Consider the following 24383-nt stretch of genomic DNA (forward strand, 5'->3'; position numbering starts at 1 on the left):
TTCTATTAATACATCACACATAAAATATTCTGAACATTCAAAAGAAAAGCAATCTTTCATCAATATCAATCGTTTTAGGTGTTTTCTTTTCGAAATCAGTATTGGAAAAACACTATCCAACATGTTTTAGATAAATAAATAGGAAGAAAACTCACACACTAAATACAATGAAATAATGTTTTTCTTATCTTGGTTTACATTTGCAATTGGCGACTGAAATAATCAATGACTAGACATAAACCGATTTCCACTAAGAAGTAAAAGATAATCAGATTTGGTTTTGACGACCCTTAATCTCTTGACCAAAGTGGAAAATTAGAAAACAGAAGTATAGCTTGGCTTGGTATGTGGGAACGAACTTGAGTGCTTTATTGAAACCACATGGGTGGCACAAAGCCAAACAATGACCATTCGATAATCATTATAAAGACGGGTCATCTTGTTTTGGCATCAAACCGGGTCCCAAAAGGAAACTTCCATATTAATTTTGTGGAGGACTCACACCAAAACTAGAGCCTTCAAAACTCATCATTGTATATAGTTTGTAACTTTCTGAAACAAACCCATTCGAACGTACCCACTTTCGTGTCTTAAAAAGGTTTTTGTGTGGTAATGGCTGGTTTCAAGTCTCTCTCAATTAAGTATCTGCAGAGATCTCTACCTGGTATTGATTTCTACGCATGCCTACTTGAAGAGAGATGAAGCCACGAATATATGGAGCTCTCACCAAATAAACGTTACACCCGCTGGATTGGAGAACCAAAGTCTCAAGAGATATTCCAGAAAAAAATAAACAAAGAACAACTGTATTGTGTTTAAATAGTTTTCCTTCAACAAGTGTGACTAACTCACTTTATATTCTGAATAGGTTCATGCGTTGGAAACTATACGAGAAAATTAGTAGCAACCCAAGTGGAGCTATTTTCACAACAGGACATATGAAGACAAGACCACAAATCTCATGGATACATGAAATCTACTAGGAGTCTCTATCTATGCAGATACTTTATAACAAGCAAGGGGTATAACTGCACTGAGGGCTTAATACATCTTTTATTTGAGTCTCAAAAACCAAGGCTAAGTAATGTAACAAAATATAGTTGTATCGAGGAGAAACGATCTTACATTCTGACAAAAACCAGTTGATTAATAAGATAAGAGCCCAAAGAAAAGGAAGTGATAACATCTACCAATACAACATGTATCAGGGTTCCATCTAAACTGAAAGATTGCAAATGCGGTTGGTAAATTTTAACTTAAAGAACCTGAAAATTTCTTGAGGAAAAAAAACAATCATAGAGCAAAAAGCCATCCATCCATCAAGCTTACTTGAGGTGCTGCCTCTTAGATGGGACTGACATAGTTAGCAAATCTACCTGTCATGAAAAAAAAAGGCAATGCAAAGTTGTTAGAATCTTAAACATGAATTATCTTTTGATTTTTCTCTCTCTGTCTCTCAAATATAAATCACATCCTAAAGAAAGCTCTAACACAGTCAAATGTTGCATCTTTTTCAAGTGAATTTTTTTTTGAATTGAAGCTCAAAGGACCTAACAGAGCCAAATGTTGCATCTTTCTCAAGGAAACACAAGTACATAGATTTGATTTGCAGGAAACTAACTGAAACCAACCATACCCCCCAAAGAAAGAGTAGCTAATTGTTGTGTTGTCTATGTAATTAAGATTAATCCAAACACAAATTAAACCAAACGCAAGCAGGTTTTGGGGGTATTACCTTCATAAGAGGTGAGATCAGAGGGGAGCTTTGAAACGAGGCAAGCTGCAGCGACGACGCTATGAAATGGTTGATGCGTGCTTAGTTCTCGCCGCAGCATACACCTTTCAGATTCAAATCAAAAAAAAAAAATCCAATTTTTTTTTAATTATTACAAAGAAGTATGCAGATTTACATCATCAACAAAGCTATCGAATTGCAGAGGAATATTTTTACCTGGGAGCAGAAGAACCTTCGATTCGAGTCTGACGAAGAGGCCACGGTGAGGAATTAGGGTTTGGGGAGGAGATTCTAGGTCTAGGTGAGATCAAACTTCTTCTGGTGGCGGCTCTTATGATGGAGGTAGACCTCGAAGCGATGCTCGTTGCATTCATTTCTCCCTTCTCCTCCTGTAAACCCTCTCTCACTCACTAGAGAGATACGATATGCCGGTTCGATAACCGTTTTTATTAAACCGGAATCATTCGGTTTGCGGACAAACTTGTAAATCTGGTTTCCGGTTTAGAAATCAAATTGGTAGGTTTGGATCGTAAGGAGGACATGAATTTATTTATTTATATATATAAATCATTGAAATTGAATAAGCAAAACCGAAGTTTTTTATTCCAGAAATTTCAATATTCACAAAATATCACACAAAGAGCACGCTATTAATATTAAGTTAAACATGCTTTTTTGGGATTAGCTTAGCATAGAGCCAAGATGAGTTAGATTCTTCTTCGGTTATCGACTACTCCGGTTTTCTTCAACTCCGGTTCTGTTTGTATTATTCTCTTTTGGTTACCACTTTCTTGAATCTACAAGCCAATGAAGAAATGTTTTAGCGTAGTAGGTTCCTTTACCTTGTCCAGTTTCTCCCTGACCGTTTGATTCATTGAAGCTGACCCAAAATACTCCTACACCAATCCAAGTTTTTAAAACCCTTTTATTGTTAAATAGAGACAGAAGCCAAAGTTTTTTATAAATTTTTTTCACAAGCCAAAGTTTAAAGGACATAATTAAAACACGGACCTGATCAGATGAAACTAGAGTAATGGGAGCGTCTCTTCTATGGAACTGGTACTCCATCTCTCTTTCCAAACTCCTAAACGACAAAAAACAAAAAGAGAGGAAGATGCAATCTGTCATGATGCAATGTTTGATACAAAGGAAGGAAAGACCAAGTAAAACAATCTTTCTTACCTTTGTGAGGAGAAATTGTCCGATTTTGTGACTTGGCTGTTCACAAGATGAAACATGTAGATAGAGTTGTCAAGTTCATATTGTTATCCCATCTATTATGCTTTTTCTAAACCCAAAAATAAACTTAGCTAATAAAAAAAAACCCGAGATTAGCTTTGCAACATGTTATGATTAAAGTTTGACAAGTAAAAAAAAAAAAAAAAAAAACTTCAAGTAAGATAAATACAATTCAACAACGCAGCAACGGTAATGAACTCAGCCAATTGACTTTTTTTAGATCCTCTATAAGTTGGACGAAATAGTGACTCTAAGTTGAGAGCTTCTTAAGTTGATAATAATCTACGGAGGAGACGCAAACTTTATTGTTGTTGCAATAAGTTAGAAACAAGAAAATCCTACGGTTGGATCTTGAATGCACATCTTTCCTCCTTGTCTCTAACTTGTCCTTTGTGTCACTGAGACTCTCGAATTCAGGAGCATTATGAGATCTGAAGCCGATTCCCCAAGAAAACAGATTCATCCAACTTCCTCTTTGCAAATCTATCAAACATCATAAACGGAAATTTCAATAGCTTTAGCCTAAAATGACAGAACAGCTTGATGATGTTCACCACACATTAATTTGGAATAATATAAATAAAAAACCAAATGGTCATCAAATTAGAAATAAGAAGAATAGTAAAAAAGACCTGCCTGGCATTAGAGATGACACGGAACTTGAGCCAGAAGAAGACATCAGTAAACTCCTCACAGTCTTCTGAATCCATTGGTTTACATCTATCAGAGAACCAAACCGATTAGTTAGAATAAATAACTCCTTTTTAGACCGTGATTCATCGCAAACTGTATACACCCTAACGCACCCATCTTTCCTTGTGCAATTCTAAGACGTAATCAAAGGCCTTACAAAGTGGTATTAGGGTTGATGAGGGAGACTCTAGCTTCGGGTGAGATCAAAATTTGAGCGATTCTGAAGATTGGAACCCCCAAACCCAAACTGTACGTCTTTCAAATTGAAGAAGGATTCAATTCAGTGAGATTAAAATTACTAAACCCGGTTCAGTTAGATAACCGGTGTATTGTTTTCGATTATCTGTCTTACTGCTTGATTAATAAACCAAGCCGGGTTATTGACATTTTCACCGTTAAGCCCTGGTCCGGCCCGTTTAAGGTCCTTTTAAAATTAGCATATACTAATAAAAAAATATAAATGTTCGCTAAAATTTACGCAGAAAATAGAAGTTGTAGGCCTGGGCATCGGAGTCTTCGGGTCGGGTATTGTCGGGTCCGGATCCTTCGGATTCTAGCAATTTAGACCCATATAGGTACCTATAACTTTTCGGGTCGGTTCCGGGTCGGATCTTGTCGGGTCCGGGTCGGTTCGGGTCGGTTCAGGTCTATAATTTCAATACCCGTAAAATATCTAAAATTTTCGGGTATATTTCGGATCCGGGTCGGTTCGGGTATTTAGGACCCGAAATAGACCCGAAATATCCGAACTGGACCCTAAAACTCTAAAAATACCCGAAGAACCGCAAAAATACCCAAAAATTTATCCAAAATCAGACCCGAAAACCCAAAATATATCCGAATTTTACCTGAATACCCAAATTATATTTTCTAAAAATCTAAAATTTCACCAAAAACCTACAATTATACCCGAAAATCCAAACCCGAAACTTTAAAAAAATCCGAAATACCAAAAATATACTCAATCACCCAAATATACCTAGTATATACAATTATTTGCGGGTACTTCGGGTACCCGAACGGGTCTCTGGTAGGACCCGGACCCAAACCGAGACCTGCGGATCCAAAAAAAAAACCCAATTGGTACTTAGCATGGACCCGGATCCGGACCCGAACCTGTATTTTCGGGTCGGTTCCGGTTCGGACCTTCGGATCCGGGTAAAATGCACAGGCCTAAGAAGTTGTTTTGGATTTTGTTGTCATCAACAGTGGATTTTTATTAGATCATAAAAAACAAATTCAGATAAAGCTTACTTGGTTTTACTTCTTTTTTTTTAACCAACTTGGTTTTACTTTTACGACAACATTAACATATACTATAACTCTATAAGTAGTACTTTCCTAGTTGCTCAAAAAAAAAAGTTGTACTTTCCTTTTCAAAATTTAAGAAAAATAATCAGCAATGGATTTATGACATCACGCAGTTACGTAAACAAGAAAAATAAGAAGATGAAATGTTAAAATCAAAATTTTAATGTTAGATTTACTGAAAATCATCCATGACCTTTCTCTGTCTCTTTCCAAAATATCACATTCACTGTTACTTGTCAGAACTTCTCACTCTCTCTCTCTCAGACACAACTGTATGTACTTCGCCTCTCTTCTCTTCTCTTTCTTCTGCTGTTTTTTTCCAACAAAACCCTAGTTCCCATTCTTTCTTCTCCGGCGATAGAGATTTTTTGTTGTTGTAGATCTAGAATAAGTTCACTATGAAGTGCTAAGAAATCTTCAAATAATGTCAAGCTCCGACCCGAAACCCGGACCTAAACCCGGTCCATGGCCTCCAGCTCCAGAATCCTCCCCAATGCCACCCTCTACCTGGGCTAAACGAACCGGCTTCCGTCCCAAATTCTCCGGCGAGACTACCGCCTCCCATTCCGGCCAGCTTTCATTGCCTGCTTCCGCCAGAGCCACACCGTCAGAAACCCTCCCGGATCTCGAAGCCGGCCAGCCTCCCCTCCGTCCTCCTCCTGTCTCCGCCGGTGAGCCAGATAAGGCTAAGAATGACAAGCCACCGCCACCTCCACAACCACAACCTCCGGGTGCTGCAGCTCCGGTTAAGAGACGGAGAGATTCAGATGGGGGAAGATCAAACGGACCCGATGGTGAAGGAGCAAACAGGTCGGTTAGGAGACAGAACCGTATTGAAGAGACAGTGGAGGTTCTGCCACAGAGCATGGCTGATGATGATATAGCCGCTAGGAATCTCCATATGAAGTATGGACTCAGAGATACTCCTGGACTTGGTCAGTGACACAACTAACCATTTGTTTAATTATAATTATATTAGATTCCTTTGAAGATTTATATGTCAGAATATACATCTGTGAAGTTTCTTTCTTAATTATTTGTGTTTAAGATTAATTATGTTGATTTTAATCATCTACTTGTTGTTTGTGTGTTTCAGTTCCAATTGGGTTCTATGGTTTGCAGCATTACCTCTCCATGTTAGGTTCACTGATTCTTGTCCCACTCGTTATAGTTCCTGCAATGGGAGGCTCCCACGTAAGTGATTCTTTTAGTCTTTCTCCACTTTGATCAATTGTGGATTGCATTTAATCTCATCTTTGTTTTTTTTTTTGGATTATAGGAGGATATTGCAAATGTTGTCTCCACTGTACTTTTTGTCTGTGGAATCACTACATTGTTGCATACTTTATTTGGGTCGAGGCTTCCTTTGATTCAAGGCCCTTCTTTTATTTTTCTCGCTCCGGCTCTGGCAATCATTAACTCTCCAGCGTTTCAAGGTTTGAGTGCAAACAATGTATGTAAACAACACAAAACCTCTTTTATATAATTTTTTCTTGAACAAAAAGTTCGTTGAAATCAAGTATTGTGCTTTGGTTAATATTGTAGAACTTCAAGCATATCATGAGAGAGCTGCAAGGTGCAATCATAATTGGTTCAGCTTTTCAAGCTGTGCTTGGATACAGTGGCCTAATGTCCCTTATTTTGAGGTATATAATCTCCCGCCTTTGTCCATATATATAAATCAAGCATTAGATATCGTTTTCATAATGCTATTGACCCTTGTAAATAGGTTGATCAATCCAGTAGTTGTTGCTCCGACAATAGCTGCAGTTGGACTTTCGTTTTACAGCTACGGTTTCCCGCTTGTTGGTAAATGTATTGAGATCGGTGTTGTGCAGATACTTCTTGTAGTCATCTTTGCTCTTGTAAGTTTGTTTAAGTTACTATTAACCGCTTTTGAAAAGTAATAAATAATTTGATACTTTACAATTTCTGCTGCAGTATCTCCGGAAAATCTCAATCTTAAGCCATCGGATTTTCCTTATCTATGCGGTAAGGTCATGTGGTATTCATCTGGCATGTCCCACTCTACATCTGATTTTCTTAACTTCTTACAAACAGGTTCCATTGAGTCTTGCAATCACTTGGGCAGCTGCATTCCTTTTAACCGAAGCAGGAGCTTACACCTACAAAGGCTGTGACCCCAATGTACCCGTCTCAAACGTTGTATCAAACCACTGCAGAAAATACATGACCAGAATGAAGTACTGTCGTGTTGACACTTCTCACGCCCTTAGATCTGCCCCTTGGTTTAGGTTTCCTTACCCCTTGCAATGGGGTGTGCCGATATTCACCTGGAAAACGTCTCTTGTCATGTGTGTGGTCTCCATAATCGCTTCAGTAGATTCGGTTAGTGTTGTTTTTCTATCAACAAATTTTGAAGACAAATGTGTCGTACTTTTTTACTAATCAGTTTATGTTTATTAGGTTGGTTCGTACCATGCATCTTCTCTCTTAGTAGCATCGATGCCTCCTACGCCTGGTGTTGTGAGCCGGGCAATAGGTCTTGAAGGGGTCACGAGTCTCCTAGCCGGTTTATGGGGTACAGGTACTGGCTCGACCACCTTAACCGAAAACGTTCACACGATCGCTGTGACCAAGATGGGAAGCCGCAGGGTCGTTGAGCTAGGCGCATGTGTTTTGGTTATACTATCCCTTGTTGGTAAGTAAGTGGTTCACTGAATATTTAACAAATGCATCTAACTATTCTAGGCCTGCGGGTTCTAGTAGTTTAGGTAATTCGGTTTTCGGTTTGTTTAGTTCAGCACAAATCTTATCGAATTATTCCGAAAAAAAGTTTTGTTCGGTATTCCGTTAGTTTGAGTTTTGAAAATCCTAATGAAGTTTTTGATTTCGGTCATATTTTGGTTTAATTTTGTTAAACTTCGGTTAAGTTCGGTTAGATTCGGTTGATTTTGTTATTTTGGTTAGTTTAGTTTGAAATTTGGTTAGTTCGTTTCGGTTTTTGTATGGTTTAGTTATAATTTTTTTTGTTTTAAAAAAATAACCCAAGTAACAGATTGCTGAACCAAAAAAGGAACTTTTTAAAAAAGAAACCAAAGCAAACCCAACTCCTAACCGAAAATTTTGGTTCGGTTCGGTTCAAAATCCCAGAGAGACATGTAAACTATACGATTCATCATTATAGAGATCTGATGGAACCTTTTTTGATAATATCCTCAGGTAAAGTTGGAGGGTTTATAGCATCAATACCTCAAGTGATGGTTGCTTCTCTTCTATGCTTTATGTGGGCAATGTTTACGGCTTTAGGTCTTTCAAACTTACGTTACAGTGAAGCTGGAAGCTCGAGGAACATCATAATCGTGGGGTTATCGCTATTCTTTTCTCTATCTGTCCCTGCTTACTTCCAGCAGTACGGCGTTTCTCCAAACTCGAACCTCTCTGTTCCAAGTTATTACCAACCTTACATTGTTGCTTCTCATGGACCCTTCAACAGCCAATATAAAGGGGTACGTTTACGCTTTGCCTTTTTCAATATTTAAATTCGAGGAGAATATTCGTAAACTTGTGAAGAGTTTTGTGCAGGTGAACTATGTGATGAACACGCTATTATCGATGAACATGGTGATTGCGTTCATCATGGCAGTGGTTTTGGACAATACTGTTCCTGGGAGTAGGCAAGAGCGTGGGGTTTATGTTTGGTCAGATAGTGAGACTGTGACGAGAGAACCAGCACTTGCTAAAGACTATGAGCTGCCGTTTAGAGTGGGAAGGTTTTTCAGATGGGTCAAATGGGTTGGCATTTGAATGGAAACAAAAATCTCAATGGCAAAGTGGTAAATAATTAGATTTTCTTTTGGTTTTCCTTTCCTCTGTTTTTTTAGTCTCTCTCAGTTTTATATGACACCTTGGAGTTTTCTTGGATCGCAAGTTTGTTTGTTGAACAGAGCACGTGGAATTGGATGTTGTTGTTGTTGTTGTTGTTGTTGTTGTTATATGGACTATTATGATCAATCCTTTTATAACTAGATTTAATTATTTGTCACTTTTACTGATGGGCAAATCTCCAAAATAGCACATTTCTAAGTTTATATCACAAAAATAGCACTTAAAAACTAAAATGACCAAAACAGCACATTTTTAAGTTTATCATTTGAAAATTTTAATTTTTTTATTTTTCAAAATTTGAAATCTTATCCCCAAAACCTCATTTCTCAACTCTAAACCCTAAACTTTAAACCCTAAACCATAAAACCTAAACCCTAAAATCTAAACCCTAAACCCTAAACCCTAAAATCTAAACTCTAAACCCTAAACCCTAAATCCTAAACCCCACCCTTTAACTCTAAACCCTAAGTTTGTGATTTTTGATAAAATATTAAGTGCTATTTTTGTGACTTTTGACCTTGAGTGCTAGTTTGGGAACATAAACTTGATGTAATGCTATTTTTGTCTTTTTCTCTTTACTAGATATGTAACCTCTTGGTTTGGGTAGTTTATTGCATGTATAAATAAATGTAATTATAAATACCCATCAGAAGAACATCCACTGTCTACCCGCAAGAATAGCCTCTACAAGGATGATGGTACCATAACAACCATCGATTTAACGTTGTCAGACACATGTTCATACAGCTAATTATCCAAGACTCTTTATGTTTCTCTTCTCTCGAATCCCTCCTTTCTTTTCCTTTCTGTCTTGTGTGTTTTAGGTTTTCAAAACCTTGGATCAAACTAGCTAATTCACCCTGAATCATTCTCCTTCGATACCCTTGTGGGCTTCTCTTTCTTTTAACTGACTTATCGATGAACATCGTCCATGCCAGCATCACTTTACCAAAGTATCTTCTTCTGTTACTTTGCGTTTAGGCTTATGAATGCCTTACTTAGCCCAATCTTTAGTCCAAAGGCTCATCTTCAGTTTATCACCATCAAACCGGACTCAAACTACAAGCTGAATCTCGAACAAATTTCTCACAACCGTGGTAGTTATATGTGGTGGGTTTAACGTTCCATTCAAAGGAAGCCTGAGTACGGAATTTTATTCAAAGAAAATTGTGGGGACTTTTAATTACATTTGTAGCTTATCTGTATGGGCTTTGAAGAGTTGGTTACAAATAGTATACAAAATATGCAAAAATTTGGAAAGGTTTGGTACTTAATACAAAACAAAAGGTAGGTGGATATGTTGACAAAAAAAAGTAGATTGGTATAAACTTTTCCGGCCCTTACCACTATTACATCAAGCAAGAGCATAAATATGTACTTTGTTCAAAAAAAAAAAAGCATAAATATGTACTATAAATAAATGGGCAGATATTCAAATATAGTTAGCTAATGATAAGTGATCAAATAAATCCAAGGAAATTAGGACATATAATCAACAAAAAACAACAATTAGCTAAATGTCCATAATAAGTAAGCGGCTAGGGTATTCTGCATATTTTATGTAATCTAACATATTTTTTGTTGTTGATTATATGTCCGAATTTGTAAACAAAAAGAGAGTAAACTATTTGTAATAGTTGCAATTAATACTGAATGATTGCACAAATTTTTTTTTTTTTTTTACAACATCCACTAAAAACTAATTAGAAACTCCAAGCGGTCTAGCAAACCAAACCGGTGGGACTGAATCGACATAAAGCAAAGCTGAAGGAGAATTCTTCGCACCGCTTGCAAGCTTATCCGCCAAGGTATTTTGTGCTCTAAGGATATATCTGCTCCGGAAATGAGGGAAAAAAGTCTTACCGCGGTTGAATTCTTCTATGTGTGTAGAAAAAGCAGGCCATTCATCAGGTGTCGACACCATCCTCAACAACTGAGAACAATCCGTCGCAAAAACTACGTCAGAAAATTGGAAGGTCTTCATGCATTCCATTGCCCAAATTAGTGCTTCAAACTCAGCATGCAAAGGTGACAAACTTCTACGAAGATTCATTGCTCCCATCATGACATCAGCCGAGCCACTCTTTCTGCAAAACCACCCTTGTCCCGTAAACATGTCTTCCTCTTTCCAAGCTCCGTCAATATAACAAACTCTAAAACCTTCCAGGGCTAGAGCCGCATATTGTTGTAAACTCCCGCTATAGAAATTCTCCATAGGACCATATTCACGGTTACCTGTGCCTCCATCCATATCTTACTTTCCACATCGGCCATCCACAATATCTCCTGTGGGTTGCCGTCCCTGTTTGAATAAATCTTGTCATTTCTAGTCTTCCAAATATATCATAATATCTATGGATAATAATTAAATCCTCCTCTTTTGGTAGTCTCCAAAATAGATAATCCATATTGGTGAAAATAGACGATGATGGAAAAATCGCTGGAGAGAAAAAAATCATAGAAAATGTCAATGTTTGTAAAACTGGAGGACACTCGAAAAATACATGGTTAGTTAGTTGATTCCTCTTTTGCCCCGCCCCACACATACAACAACGTGCATCACAAATTATATTCCAACAAATTGTTGGTTGCACAGAATTAAGAATAAAATAGTTATAGTTACAGCTTAAACAAAAAATACATGGATTTTGTTCAGATTAAATTAGTTTATTTCTAATTTTGTATTAATCTGAAAATAAATTGTGTACATAATATTTGAATATTAAATCTATCAACTATAAATGTTTAGAAAATAATGTTTGTTTTGTGTGATCCATATAAGTTTTAAAGTAAAAAATATCAATCATTTTTTTATAAATTTGAATTGAGAAGATTTTTAAAACTGGAGAAAACTAATATATTATTTGTTATTTAAAAATCTAGATCTTAATCAAATTTTAATGTGACATTTGTTTTTGACTTACAAGCGTCAAAAACATTTGTTTTCGACTTACGAGCGTCAAAAACATTTGTTTTCACATAATCAAATGTTTGATAATTTTCTAAATTTTCTAGCATATTAATAAAATTTTATAAAGTAGCAATGGATACTGAAAGAAGGTTATAAAAGTTTTTTTTTTTAAGTTATAAACCAATTTATAGAAATTAATGTTTATAAAAAACTCCTAGATGATATTTTATTATTTTTAGAAAAAAATCATGATTTTTAAAGACTTTACAAAACGGCAAAACCTATACATACATCTTTTGGGATTTTATGGGGTTTGGCCCACCACCAAGTCCAAGTGTTGTTTAACCAAACTAAACACACAACAACAAAGAAAAAAAACAAATGTGTGTATATGGTGGTAGGTGAAGGATCGTGAGAGGCAGGAGAGCACTCCACGCTCTTCTTCTCTTCTCCTATAACACTCAACTTGTCTTCCTCCTTTAACAAAACTTAAACATCATTCTCACACTCTCAATTCAACAATGAGAACTCTTCTACCTTCTTCTCCTCACAATCCAATGCTCCGATATTCCCAAACTCCGGCGACGGTAACGGCCTCACGGAGACGCTTCATTCATTGCGGCAAGAGATCCGACTCTTCCGCCGTTGGCTCAAGCAGATCAGATTGGCAAAGCTCTTGGGCCATTCTCTCTAGCAAAGTCGTTTCTCAGGAACAATCCGATTCTCTACTCTCCTCCGTTAACGGTCACAGCAACGGCTCCGCCGAGACCTCGTCTCTGAATCTCGTACCGTTCGATAACAACTCGTTGGCTCCGAATCAGCAGTCGAAGAAGACGACGCCTCTCAGCATTACGGATCTATCTCCCGCTCCGATGCATGGATCTAATCTCCGAGTCGCGTACCAAGGCGTCCCCGGCGCGTACTCCGAAGCCGCCGCCGGTAAAGCTTACCCTAACTGTCAAGCGATTCCGTGCGATCAATTCGAAGTCGCGTTTCAAGCGGTTGAGCTTTGGATCGCGGATCGCGCGGTTTTGCCTGTTGAGAACTCTCTCGGAGGTTCGATTCATCGTAACTACGATCTTCTCCTCCGTCACCGTCTCCACATCGTCGGAGAGGTTCAGCTTCCTGTTCACCACTGTCTCTTGGCTCTCCCCGGCGTGCGGAAAGAGTTCCTCACGCGCGTTATCTCTCACCCTCAGGGACTCGCTCAGTGCGAGCACACGCTCACCAAACTCGGCCTCAACGTCGCGCGTGAGGCCGTCGACGATACCGCCGGAGCCGCGGAGTTCATCGCCGCGAACAACGTCCGCGACACCGCGGCGATAGCGAGCGCACGCGCCGCGGAGATCTACGGGCTGGAGATACTCGCGGACGGGATCCAGGACGACGCGAGTAACGTCACGCGGTTTGTGATGCTGGCGCGTGAGCCGATCATACCGAGGACGGATAGGCCGTTCAAGACGAGTATTGTGTTCGCGCACGAGAAAGGCACGTGCGTTCTGTTCAAGGTGCTCTCGGCTTTCGCGTTTAGGAACATTAGCTTGACGAAGATCGAGTCGAGGCCTAACCACAATGTCCCGATCAGGCTCGTCGACGAGGCTAACGTCGGGACGGCTAAGCATTTCGAGTATATGTTTTACGTTGACTTCGAGGCTTCGATGGCGGAGGCGCGTGCGCAAAACGCGCTTTCTGAGGTTCAGGAGTTCACGTCGTTCTTACGTGTCTTGGGGAGTTACCCGATGGATATGACTTCTTGGTCACCATCGCCGCCTTCTTCGTCGTCATCTACATTATCATTGTAACACTATACCACGTAAAATCATTGGGAGTAAAGTTTAAAGAAAATTTCAATAAGTTTTTGGGTGTTTTGTTTTTTTTGATATTTTTTATTTAGCTCATTGTAGTAACATGTCATTTTTTTTTCACTTTAATGGTTGATTGATGATGGATCTTTGTTTTGAGGAGTGCAGACGTGGATAAAGAAATACTCCGTTAGTGATAGTGACACTTAAAGGATAACTCCAATACGGTGAATCCGTACGGTGAATCCGTAGTTCGATCGCCACCAGATAATTTAACATTGCATATCTCGGACTGACTTTAACATTGCATTTGGGACCGACTGACTGACCTTGGTCGCTGGACACTGTGGTTAATTCAATTAAAAAAGAATATCAATGTTCGGTTAGGTAGGTGTAGTGCCGAATCAATTAATCAAAAATTAATCGAATAGTTGTTTTTTAATTTTATGTGATTTTAAGAGTTATATATTAAATATATTCACTCATTTTGTAATTCTTTTGTGGCCTAATGGTATGTTGCTAACATGGTTCAACGCTCATTTCTTTATTTTTCTTTGCTAATATCGTGTTTTTAGTCGAAATACTATAAATCTATGATCTAATATGCGACTTAGAACTTAAAGTCTACAACAGGAAGATTTTTTTTTAAAAATCCGATAACTATACGTTTCGAGGCAAATCGCCATAGTCACCAACCGTTTCCCGACTTTCCGGCGAGTAATCGGCCGAGTTGAGAGATTTTTCGAAGAGGGGTAAATATACATACTCTGTAACACAATTATCCTTTAGAGCTTTCTCTCTCATCTCTATTCCCTTTCTAAAACCTTTCACAAAGAACAGAGAGAGAGCTTTCGTTTTTGTTGGTTTGCCGATCCTCTCGGACTCCACTCTTGATTATCAGGCTTTTGACTCTCGGTTGGGGTGACTTCCATAGCACCTCATCGTGGGCTCTGTCTCCGGGAAACGGTGGCTCATAAAGCACCGATTTCGCCGACTTTGGTTTGATCACCGCTTCTCGTTTCACATGTTTCACCGACTTTCGATCTGATCCTCTTTTTCTTCCTCCCCTTTCTTTAAGGTCGTTTCATCTTCAAGCTAAACTTTATCTACAACGATGATTGCTTATTTTTGCAGGAAGATCGAAGTTTTTTTGATCGATTGATGATGGTGCTTATCCTTCTAGAAATGACGATTCGTCAGACTAAGTTTCTGAGGTTGAATATCTATGACGGCTGCTCGGCTTGAATGGCCTCCGCTGATGGTGGAGTTCCGATGATCATCTTTTCTGGCTCTGGCGGAGGAAGTTAGCCCCCGCCTTGACACGTGTTCTGAGAACATGTCATTTCCTCCCCTACGATTTACGGTTACTGGGCTTACGGTCCCAAGTTTTGTTTATGTGTGTCTTTCTAGAAAATATAGTATAATTCATTTTTTATCATAGAAACGTCTTAACCACTATATTTTCGTTCCTTACATGTTCTTAGATTCGAAAAAATATCCGCTTTTTGGTTTTATGGCTATCTCCCATTCAAATCTATACAAATTTATGCAAAAATATCTTTCTCGACTTTGAAACATCTCACACACATCATCCAAAAAAATCATCCCCAAAAAAATCCAGTGACGTGCATTCAAAGATCCACGTAGAACTTTAAACAACCTATTAGATATGTTTAGTCAGAACTGTAATTGCATTTTAAAAACATTAGAACTTCCATAACTTTCAAAACAAAATGAAAATAAACATAAAAACTAAACTAAAAACAGTTAAATTTTGATATTTAGACTATTTTTTGGAACTTAAACATCAAAGGTTAAGTAACATAAAATATGTCTTGATTGTAAAACTTTCAAAAAAAAATATTATGTCAAAATAAAAGTTTAAATCATTTTTCAGAAAAAAGTAAGTTAAAATATTTATAAAACAACTAAAAAAGTACATACAAGAAATTAACTTAATATCTAGGGTATTTACTTGAAAAATTAACATATATAATTGTAATTAAATATTAAAATATAATAAATTTCCATCTAAATAAAATTGATTTAAGATTTGTTACTAAAAGATAAGATGATGTCTTAGAAAGATATAAATCTTCTAAGCAATCTTATTTGTCAAAATAAAATATAAATTAGTACAAAAGACTAACAAGATAGAACAGACCTAAATTAGATTGATATTTATGCTACTTCTTTAAGAATTTAAGATCAAAATTATTTTTGTTAAATATCAGAAATAGTAAAATTCCATATCATTTGAAACAAAATGGTAATAAATATCTAAAGAATCAAATTTAAAACTATTTAAAAGGTACTAAATTAATAATTAGAATGATATTATGTAAATAAACATAAAAGTTTCACTAACATGAAGAAATAAATTAAATCTTAAAAGTTTTGAAAAATCATATATGTCAATCAAAAATACAAATCAGCATAAATATACTCTCTATGTTCCTAAATAAAAGATGTTTATGAAAAAAACATACATATTAAGAAAATTGTTTTTTCTTGTCTAGAAAATATCGTTAAAACTATAAAATAATTGTAATCAACCAATTACAAAATAGATTATTAAATATGATTGGTTACACAGTTTTTAATAAAGTAAAAGTTACCTAGAAAGTTGAAAACATCTTATATATTGGAACATCAATTTTTTTTGAAACATCTTACTTTTAGGAACTGCGGGGAGTATATTATAAGATGAAAAATTATGAATTTAATAAGTCGTTTACAGCTTTTGATTACGCTCAATAAATTGCATTGCAAAGGTTTTTTTAATTGTTACATCTAATCTATCATTATACCGTAAGATTTGTCCATTTTTTATTATAATGTTATACAAAAATAAGTTTGTATAAAAAAACAATTTAGGTTAAAGCATCACTAATCAATGCATTGTGAGAAGTTTTTATAAATTTTTCAGAAAAATATAATTTGCCTCTCGCTATTCCAATTCCATCTTAAGCTGTTTAATAATTAACTTACGAACAATGGAAATATGTTTCTACTCTTAACATACAAACAATATTGTGAGGTTATACATTTTCTACACAATACCGATGACTAATATATTTGCATATGTGTAATGTAATCTATCCAAAGTAGTTTAATGTAGTATCTAAACATGGAATCGTTCATATTGAAATCTCTTAAAAATTCACATTTTTATAATAAATACCAAACAAATTTTAATATTGAAAATGAATTATAGCTTCAAATTTAAAGATTTATTGAATTATTTTTATTGGCTACAAATTTACAGATTTAAATATTAAAAATGATTTAATATTTATGAAAAAAATATATTTATATGAAATGAATTTTATTTACATATTCTTCAAATAGTAATTTAAAAATTCAATCAGATGATGTATAAAAAAAATATGTGATATACATTAAATTATAGAAAATATTATTATTTTATTAAATATAAAGTATTTGAACTCTTAATAAAATTTTAACATGATTAATAGCTATAAGATTAATAGAACTTCAACTATATTTACATATAAAATATATATTAAAATATAAATTAATGATATTCCTAACAAAAAATAATTAATTTTTCAAAACATTTCACTCTAATTTATCAAATACTATATCAAAAAAAATAAATTGTATAATATAAACAGAAAAATTGAATTAATTTATTTTAAACTTTGAAGTTTGAGTTATATTTAACATTAAAATTTGTAAATTTTATAGACAAACAAACCGCACATAGTGCGGTAAAACTTTCAGTTATATATAAAAATTCATTAAGTTTATTATTCATAGAATTTAACCGTTCTAAATTTTAACATGAAAGTTCGAATGCGAAAAATGAACCCGGAAGTAAATAGATATGGTTGAATGAATGCATATAAAATCCATCAAACATGGCTGATCCTAAATAGGCCTATTACAAAGAAAAGCCCATTAAATAGCAAACCCAAAAAAAATTGTATTCAAAACCCTACCTGCATCCTTATAAAATAAGCGGCTCCGCTCCAAACGTTTTTTCAAACGAACTCTTGAACCCTAATCTCTTCTTCATCTTCAAGCAGCCACCTCTTTCGCCAGCTATGGAGTTTTGGGGTACGTCTCTCTGAAAATATCTCTCTATAACTTCTATCGAACACCTTTGCGGCCTTACTGTTTCCGACATAAATGATGCAGGAACTTGTTTTGTCCTTATAGCTTATGTCTGTACATTGTCTTGTGTTATCATTTGGGTTTTAGCTTGGGGATAAAGTGAATAGTGTGTTCTGTTTCAAAACATTTATCTTCTTGTGAACTTTTGTCTGAACATATGTGTGCTTATGTTGTAGGTATTGAGATTAAGCCTGGAAAGCCCACCAAGGTGGAACAAGAAGATGGGTATATGATCCATGTCTCTCAGGTCTGTTATCGATATTATCTAATGTCTTTTCTTGAAAGATTATTCTGTTAGTGTTTTGATTGTTTTGTGGCTTGTTCTGTCTCAGATTGCAATTGGTGAGTTCAACAAGGTTGGAGATAAGACTGTTCAGGTCTTTGTGAAGGTTGGTGGTGGTGATAAGCAAAAGCTTCTCATCGGAAACCTCTCTCAGAAGGTTCCTCAAGTTCCTCTTGATCTCTTGTTCGAGCAAGATTTTGAGGTCTCACATGAGTGCAAAAGCTCCAGTGTCTATCTTCTTGGTTACAAGACCGTTGATCCTATGGATGGTGAGCTCAACTCTGGTGAGTTCCATGGTTTCGATATTATAATGGTTTTTTATATGAATGTATTGAAAGCTGGAAGCTAATCTTTAACTTTTTTTTTTACTTGCAGATTTTGATTCAGAGGATGAGGATATTCCCATGGATATGTTTCGAAGTGGTGAGTTTACTTTACTATCGCCATTGTCTTGAAGTTTTACTTTGTGGCTTTGTTACAAATCCTAACTTTGACATTTGTTATTCAGAATTGGAGAAATCAAAGGCCAATAGGCTGAATGGTCAAAAGGCCAACCTTGAAGATGATGAATCTGACTCTGATGAGGTAGATTTTACCTTTTTTTACTTATAAATAGTGCAAATTTTAATATCTTATGAGTTATGAGACAATAAATAAGTTGGAAGCTATGATCTTGATTTTTTGTATTTTCTGTAATGTAACGCATGTTTTCTTCTGTTTATTTGGATTAGATGGGTTCGGATGAGGATGAGGATGACTCAGAAGAAGAAGAGGATACACCTGTAAAGGTATTTTTCTTACAAACTATCTCTTTGCAATTAGAGATAACGAACATTTTTTAAGAATTTAATGAATCAAAAATAGGTTGAGCCTCCGAACAAGAAAAGACCAAATGGTGGAGCAACGAACAACAACAACACAGTTGCATCAAAGAAAGCCAAAGTTGCAAATCAGCAAGGTAACTAAAACTTAAGACAGAAGTAAAAGCTCACAAGTTTGAATGTGAAGATTGGACTAATGGTTGGTTTTTAAACTGATTTGGTGTAGGAGGGCATAAGGGGCACAAGTGCGGCGGTGTTCATCCTCCAAAAAGAAATTAGAGAGAGCCAAGTCTCATTTTTTTCATATGAAGTTTTGATAGTATTTTCCTTGTTGGTGAATGGTTGAGTTACTTGTGAGGATTTTGGATTTTGTTTAATCATTCAAATATATTTTATGTTGTTGTCTGCCATGTCAATGGTTTTAAATGAAGTATGCTTTTTGTTATTTAGGCTAAATACACCATCGGTTTGTTGTTTTAGAATTTAGGTATAAATTTCTGCAGTTCCGATAGTTCCGGACATGCATTGAAGGATCAGTTTACTAGTACAGTTTCCATTACCAGATTTGATGTCCTTGCCAATATCTTTAAGGAAGGTGAAGATCAGCAGGAGGAGTGCCCCAGAAAGTGATTACCACAAAAAAGCTCAAGTCTAATCAGAAAGGTAAGAACAAAAGTCAAAAAAGGCTAATGCTCCAAAGAAAGCTCATCACACTTTACATCATACCATTACCAAGAAGAATTCCTCACAGAGGTTATAATGATTATGCGATTTTTTTTTTTGCATGGAACTCATACGGCTTCAATAGAATGCGCAAACACAATGCTATACGATCTTGGTTACGGGAAACTAATCCTATTTTTGGTCGTCTTCTTGAAACTCGGCTGAGATAAGACTTCTCGAAGTCAATAATTCAATACACTTTTAGTGGGTGGAATTTTGAGACGAAGTATGAGTACCCTCAGCTTATAACGACTCTTATTTCCTTTACTTCAGGTGAAGAGTTCATGGTTTCGTGCATCTATACTTCCAATTTTTAAAGAGATAGAACTTTGCTTTGGGAAGAAATCAGATCATTGAAGGATAGTTTTAATGCTGGTAGTGTTCCTTGGATTGTATTGGGTAATTTCAACCAAATATTGGGTATTAGATGAACATTCTTGTGGAAAGGCTTCGAGTAATCAGTCATGCAAAACAGTTTCATAAAATGAAGATGGGAAATGGAAACCAAAACTTCTTTCTGGTTTGATTTTTGGTCTCCACTTGGACGTTTGTATGATATCACTGGAGTCCGTGGGTGTATTGACTTGGGGATAAGAGCGGCTGCAACGGTTCTTCAGCGTTGTTTTTGAGAAGAAGAGTAGAAGCCATCGACAAAATATTCTGAACATTATTGAAGCTGCTATGGAAGAACAGAGAACCAAGCTATCAAATGAAAAGGATTGTGCCGTCTGGAAGAGTTCTCCTGATGCTTATAAACCTGTATTCAGCACAAAAAACACTTGGAGTTTACTTCATCAGCAAGCTCAAACTGTCGACTGGCACAAGAGCTTATGGTTCAAACATCATACTCCAAAATTTGCTTTCTTTACTTGGTTAGCTATTCAGAACCGTCTAACAACTGGTGACCGAATGCTTCAATGGTCCTCTAGTATAAACCCATCGTGTGTGTTCTGCAACCAGTTGGAAACTAGGGATCATTTGTTTTTTTCATGTCCATTCGCTGCAGAGGTGTGGTCTTGGCTAACCAAAAACCTTCTTCGTGGGAGGTTCACCACAGACTGGACAGAGATAATAGAGATTACCAAGGATAATAGTCAGGACTTTCTTTCCAAGTTCCTAAGAGCATCTCCAACCCCACTCCATAATTTACTGCAAATAGAGTGGAAAATGAAGTGATGAACAAACAAAAAAGTGATTACTCCATCTCTAACCCGCTATGTTTTCCAGCTTTCGATACATTCTTTATGGCGAGAAAGAAATGACAAAAGGCATGGAGCTACTCCAACGACAGTCTCGGTTATGGACGGCATGCTTGATAGGCAAGTCTGAAACAAATGTCTCTCCTTCCGCCAGGTTCGAAATTTCACCTTCGCTGCAGCCTTAGGGGTGTGGTTTTCCACCACATAACATAGAGTCTCAAAATCTTGAGTTTTCTTTTCTATAAAATGTAGCACAAGTTGCAAAACAGTATATTTTCTTTTGAGTAAATTTAACATATATTCAAAAAAAAAAAAATTAGTCATGTAGATGTCTCAAACCTTAATTTGAACTGTGAGCTTACTGACCTGGTTTATGTTCGCCTTAAGTTCACCTAGTGGAATCATTAGGATGAGGGTCCAACTGGGAAGAAACTTGATTGTGAAATGATAATATTCCCATTTCGACAAAAGAAATTATAAAATATTTTTTTTTATAAAGTGTTCATGTTCAATTTTTCTTTCAAACGTATCATAAAATAACATTTCTCAAAACTAAAAAAAAGTTATTTTTTAGAAGAAAACGACACTTTACTTCAGAATACAAATTAGATACTTATTTTCTTTTATTTAAGTGTTAATAACCTTTGTCAGTTATGCGACCAAACAAAAACAAACAAATTCTACAACAAAAAAAACTTTTATTGCGTCTGCCGGGAGTCGAACCCGGGTCTATTGCTTGGAAGGCAATTATCCTAACCGTTGGACTACAGACGCTATTACGTTTGTTATGTTCCTTTCACATACATTAAAAAGAGAAAGAAAAACAAACCTATCTCATCATTTATTAATTATAATTTATAAGTTATAACCATCTGAGGACCGGGAAATAAAAATTCCGAGTTAGTGCAATACGAGCGTATAAAACAGATGTGTACTTTTTATGAAACGAATCATCCCCTTAAAATACTAACACAACATCTCTGTCTAATCTCATTCGCTACGAATGATTAACAGTGTGCTTTCCGATAGACGCAACATACATGGCCAAAGACACCAGCTGAGAGGAGAACAAAAAATAGACGGTATACTTGAAACGGCGAACTAGCGTAATGAAATAATATTGTTTTCTCAACAAGAAATGTAAAAAAAAAAGAGTCAATGAGATGTAGAAAAAACAAAGAATCGAATAGAGTTCTTAAAAAAGCCTAATCAGGGCGTCTGTGTTGATAACTGGGGGACTTGTAACATTTTAGGAAGCTACTGGTTTGGATGTTGCCATCTTCACAGCTTCTGCATAAGTCCTGTGCTGATAGGTTAAGGTCGATTCCAGCAAGTCCCACAGAGATGTCTTCGGGTTCCATCCAAGTTGGCGGTTGATGATGGTCATGTCTGGGATTCTCTTGTCACTGTCATCATAACCTTCCCCGTAAAACTCTTTTGAGCTTACATCCACCGTCGGGCTCTCTATTGCTCCCTCTCCACTCACTTTTGCGTATACCTGAAACATTTGTTTCAATTTTGAGAACCAATAGACAGAAACTCTTTCTTTTTGCTGCTTTGAAACAAATCTTACTCACCTCGGTCATCATTTCAGCAAGCTGTCGTACTGTGACTTCGTTGTTCGGGTTGCCTACATTGAATATATGCCCATTGGCCCTCTCGGGGTTTTCCTGAAACACAAACACACAATATCAATGCAGGTTAACAGTTTGTAAACGAAAAGCACAAAGGATGGTATTAGCCAATAGAGCACTTACGATCATCAAAAGAACAGCTTCGATAGCATCCTTGATGTAGATAAAAGTTCTCTGTGATTCTCCACCATCCACAAGCTTCAGAGGCTCACGGCGAAGAAGATTCTGGAAGATAGCAACACATAGGCTCAAAAACTGCATACAAATAACATTCGATATAGACACGGATTTGTACTTACATTACTAAAGCAGGCGAGAACACGGGGGACACCTTCGCTAGGACCATCAATGCCGGGGATGAAATCCATCCTAGGTCCAATCCAGTTAAAAGGTCTTACAATGGTGAACTCCAGTCCATTCTCAGCACCCTCAGCTGTCACAAGAAACAAGTGAAGTGAAGTGAAGTGAAAACCTTTTGGCTCTTACCGCATTATATTAACATGCTGTCTTTTTAGAAAATGCTTACCGTAAACGAGTCTCTCAATCAACTGCTTTGCACACGCGTATGACCACCTTTGCTTCTCAATTGAACCAAATATGCAAGGGGAAACATCTTCTTTAAGAACATAGAAAGAAGGATCCTGTAAAAAGAACCACAAATCAAATTTTGTAAACAATGTAGCAAGCATTTGCAAGCAATGAAGGTAGAGGAACCATGTTTTCTACATACTCAAGATCCAATATAATAATAATCAGACTTCCATGTGTAACTGATAAACTAGTTCGCAAAATTCTCAACTGAATACAATTTTTTTTTCCCTTTATCAAGATCTACTGAGTCATTCATAGTCTAAATCATGTAAAAGTGACATTCATTCATCAGCACATTTCATAGGTAAAAAGACAATAAAATGTAGAAAGCGAGGCCTGACCTCGCGCAGAGGATGATCCTTGGGAAGAAAGCTTCCAATGGTTTTGCCATAAACTTCACAGGTAGAAAAGTGAATGAGCCGCTTGTTGTTCTCAGAGCAGTACTTAACCTACACACCCCAACACATTAACCAATCAATCACAACTACTATTAAGCTCTATTCTCTACAATTCTCCACAAAATGCTTCAAACAAAAAGCTAAAAGCAAAGAAACACATACAACTGGAAGCGCGTCAATGAAGTTGCTGTAGATTGTATCAAGAGGACGCGTATTGTAATCAGCTGGAGTACAGATCGCAGCAAGATTTATAGTCTGCACAGCAACAAAAACACATCAAAACTATAATCAAAAGAGAAACGGATTCAGATCTGACTCTTTCAATCAAAACTCTCTCTCTCTCAAACAGTTTTCTTATTCGCGATACGTACCAGATCCGCCATCTTGACGAGTCCTTCGAGCCTGGAATCATGCTTGATGTTGATGCGATGGAACTGGATCCGATCTTTCCACTCGGCGGTATCCGGCTCCAGCAAGTGCTTGATCTTGTCGTTGTACACGTCGAGCGCGAGCACCTTGTGCGGAGTCTCCGTCAGGAGCTTTTCGCAGAGGTGCGAGCCGATGAAACCTCCGGCGCCGATCATGCATATCGTCATCGGCTTTATCGGTTTGCCGTCCAGATCCACTCTACCAGCTCCGTTCGCCATTTTGAAAATTTGAGATCAGAAACCGAGAATAGAGAGCGAGCAAGGAAGGAAGCTTTTCTCTACGAGAGAGAGAATCGTTCGAGAATCCCGCGCTTTCTCTCTCTATGAGATAACTATTGGCTGTAACGAGTAGAGAGAGAGTGGCGACGGTGGAGATATTTATGAGGGGGGAGAGAGGAGCATATGAACGGAGGCAAATGTTCGTCAAAAAATCCAAATCTCACTCTCTCTCCACTGGCGCGTCTATAAAAAAACTTTAAAAATGATAAAATCTTCGTATTTTTTAATTTTTTTTTAAGTATTTATTTAAATATTTATTTCTGTTTTTATATATAAAAAGTGAATCTATAAGATTTTTTTAATTTTTTAATGAGATTTGGTTTGATCATTTTCTACTTTTACATATT

The 24383-nt window shown here is 36.6% G+C and overlaps 7 protein-coding genes and 1 non-coding gene across 11 annotated transcripts; 3 read left to right on the top strand and 5 right to left on the bottom strand.

Moving 5' to 3' along the window:
• Positions 1-1034: 1034 nt before the first annotated feature.
• On the bottom strand, positions 1035-2190 carry LOC106340247 (pentatricopeptide repeat-containing protein At2g27800, mitochondrial). Its single transcript, XM_013779128.1, has 3 exons — positions 1952-2190; positions 1736-1839; positions 1035-1376 (listed from the first exon to the last, which is right to left on the bottom strand). The coding sequence occupies exons 1-3, from the start codon at positions 2107-2109 to the stop codon at positions 1345-1347; spliced, it is 294 nt and encodes a 97-aa protein (XP_013634582.1). The 5' UTR covers positions 2110-2190; the 3' UTR covers positions 1035-1344.
• Positions 2191-2351: 161 nt separating this feature from the next.
• Positions 2352-3930, bottom strand: LOC106340528. 3 transcript variants are annotated; one of them, XR_001269431.1, is made up of 7 exons: positions 3825-3930; positions 3607-3694; positions 3317-3457; positions 2918-2953; positions 2747-2819; positions 2578-2631; positions 2352-2492 (listed from the first exon to the last, which is right to left on the bottom strand). XR_001269431.1 is itself a non-coding variant. In XM_013779397.1 (6 exons), exons 1-5 carry the CDS (start codon positions 3782-3784, stop codon positions 2761-2763), a joined length of 324 nt encoding a protein of 107 aa, XP_013634851.1. In that variant the 5' UTR covers positions 3785-3930; the 3' UTR covers positions 2352-2631; positions 2747-2760. The 3 variants fall into 3 exon arrangements, 1 of the variants encoding a protein (XP_013634851.1); XR_001269430.1 differs by having other exon boundaries at positions 2352-2631; XM_013779397.1 differs by having other exon boundaries at positions 2352-2631; positions 3611-3694; positions 3781-3930.
• Positions 3931-5141: 1211 nt separating this feature from the next.
• LOC106342929 (nucleobase-ascorbate transporter 12) lies at positions 5142-8986 on the top strand. Its single transcript, XM_013781993.1, has 10 exons — positions 5142-5913; positions 6075-6172; positions 6258-6431; positions 6524-6624; positions 6708-6843; positions 6920-6970; positions 7040-7327; positions 7406-7640; positions 8162-8448; positions 8525-8986. Exons 1-10 carry the CDS (start codon positions 5403-5405, stop codon positions 8744-8746), a joined length of 2103 nt encoding a protein of 700 aa, XP_013637447.1. The 5' UTR covers positions 5142-5402; the 3' UTR covers positions 8747-8986.
• Positions 8987-10526: 1540 nt separating this feature from the next.
• Positions 10527-11078, bottom strand: LOC106338982. The gene has a single exon (XM_013777831.1). The coding sequence runs from the start codon at positions 11076-11078 to the stop codon at positions 10527-10529; it is 552 nt and encodes a 183-aa protein (XP_013633285.1).
• A 1025-nt stretch (positions 11079-12103) lies between these two features.
• LOC106336562 (arogenate dehydratase 3, chloroplastic) lies at positions 12104-13592 on the top strand. The gene has a single exon (XM_013775414.1). The coding sequence runs from the start codon at positions 12260-12262 to the stop codon at positions 13538-13540; it is 1281 nt and encodes a 426-aa protein (XP_013630868.1). The 5' UTR covers positions 12104-12259; the 3' UTR covers positions 13541-13592.
• Positions 13593-17540: 3948 nt separating this feature from the next.
• On the top strand, positions 17541-19229 carry LOC106340426 (histone deacetylase HDT4). 2 transcript variants are annotated; one of them, XM_013779304.1, is made up of 8 exons: positions 17541-17623; positions 17857-17927; positions 18013-18247; positions 18339-18386; positions 18472-18548; positions 18695-18751; positions 18828-18921; positions 19011-19229. In XM_013779304.1, exons 1-8 carry the CDS (start codon positions 17611-17613, stop codon positions 19061-19063), a joined length of 648 nt encoding a protein of 215 aa, XP_013634758.1. In that variant the 5' UTR covers positions 17541-17610; the 3' UTR covers positions 19064-19229. The 2 variants fall into 2 exon arrangements, with proteins under 2 accessions (XP_013634758.1, XP_013634759.1); XM_013779305.1 differs by having other exon boundaries at positions 18013-18232.
• Positions 19230-21408: 2179 nt separating this feature from the next.
• Positions 21409-21480, bottom strand: TRNAG-UCC. Its single transcript has one exon. It is a non-coding gene; the product is annotated as a tRNA-Gly (tRNA).
• Positions 21481-21813: 333 nt separating this feature from the next.
• Positions 21814-24158, bottom strand: LOC106336746 (UDP-D-apiose/UDP-D-xylose synthase 1). Its single transcript, XM_013775675.1, has 8 exons — positions 23701-24158; positions 23492-23584; positions 23273-23380; positions 22867-22981; positions 22640-22773; positions 22464-22565; positions 22284-22376; positions 21814-22204 (listed from the first exon to the last, which is right to left on the bottom strand). The coding sequence occupies exons 1-8, from the start codon at positions 23974-23976 to the stop codon at positions 21956-21958; spliced, it is 1170 nt and encodes a 389-aa protein (XP_013631129.1). The 5' UTR covers positions 23977-24158; the 3' UTR covers positions 21814-21955.
• Between the last annotated feature and the right edge of the window lie 225 nt (positions 24159-24383).

The sequence above is a fragment of the Brassica oleracea genome, chromosome C4 (genome assembly GCF_000695525.1).
Source record: "Brassica oleracea var. oleracea cultivar TO1000 chromosome C4, BOL, whole genome shotgun sequence".
In the NCBI taxonomy this organism is placed as follows: domain Eukaryota; kingdom Viridiplantae; phylum Streptophyta; class Magnoliopsida; order Brassicales; family Brassicaceae; genus Brassica; species Brassica oleracea.

What these genes read in the sequence shown, in the direction of transcription:
- LOC106340247 (XM_013779128.1), bottom strand. Translation starts at nt 2,109, where the DNA reads ATGAATGCAACGAGCATCGCTTCGAGGTCTACCTCCATCATAAGAGCC. An exon ending in GAAGGTTCTTCTGCTCCCAG is followed by an intron (nt 1,840 to 1,951) that starts GTAAAAATATTC and finishes TGAATCTGAAAG; the next exon opens with GTGTATGCTGCGGCGAGAAC. An exon ending in TGATCTCACCTCTTATGAAG is followed by an intron (nt 1,377 to 1,735) that starts GTAATACCCCCA and finishes TTTTCATGACAG; the next exon opens with GTAGATTTGCTAACTATGTC.
- LOC106340528 (XM_013779397.1), bottom strand. An exon ending in CGTGTCATCTCTAATGCCAG is followed by an intron (nt 3,458 to 3,610) that starts GCAGGTCTTTTT and finishes GATGTTTGATAG; the next exon opens with ATTTGCAAAGAGGAAGTTGG. An exon ending in GACAATTTCTCCTCACAAAG is followed by an intron (nt 2,820 to 2,917) that starts GTAAGAAAGATT and finishes TTTGTCGTTTAG; the next exon opens with GAGTTTGGAAAGAGAGATGG.
- LOC106342929 (XM_013781993.1), top strand. Translation starts at nt 5,403, where the DNA reads ATGTCAAGCTCCGACCCGAAACCCGGACCTAAACCCGGTCCATGGCCT. An exon ending in CAGAGATACTCCTGGACTTG is followed by an intron (nt 5,914 to 6,074) that starts GTCAGTGACACA and finishes TGTGTGTTTCAG; the next exon opens with TTCCAATTGGGTTCTATGGT. An exon ending in CTGCAATGGGAGGCTCCCAC is followed by an intron (nt 6,173 to 6,257) that starts GTAAGTGATTCT and finishes TTTGGATTATAG; the next exon opens with GAGGATATTGCAAATGTTGT.
- LOC106338982 (XM_013777831.1), bottom strand. Translation starts at nt 11,078, where the DNA reads ATGGATGGAGGCACAGGTAACCGTGAATATGGTCCTATGGAGAATTTC.
- LOC106336562 (XM_013775414.1), top strand. Translation starts at nt 12,260, where the DNA reads ATGAGAACTCTTCTACCTTCTTCTCCTCACAATCCAATGCTCCGATAT.
- LOC106340426 (XM_013779304.1), top strand. An exon ending in GGATGGTGAGCTCAACTCTG is followed by an intron (nt 18,248 to 18,338) that starts GTGAGTTCCATG and finishes TTTTACTTGCAG; the next exon opens with ATTTTGATTCAGAGGATGAG. An exon ending in ATGAATCTGACTCTGATGAG is followed by an intron (nt 18,549 to 18,694) that starts GTAGATTTTACC and finishes TATTTGGATTAG; the next exon opens with ATGGGTTCGGATGAGGATGA.
- LOC106336746 (XM_013775675.1), bottom strand. Translation starts at nt 23,976, where the DNA reads ATGGCGAACGGAGCTGGTAGAGTGGATCTGGACGGCAAACCGATAAAG. An exon ending in TCGTCAAGATGGCGGATCTG is followed by an intron (nt 23,585 to 23,700) that starts GTACGTATCGCG and finishes GTTGCTGTGCAG; the next exon opens with ACTATAAATCTTGCTGCGAT. An exon ending in TTCTCGCCTGCTTTAGTAAT is followed by an intron (nt 22,566 to 22,639) that starts GTAAGTACAAAT and finishes GCTATCTTCCAG; the next exon opens with AATCTTCTTCGCCGTGAGCC.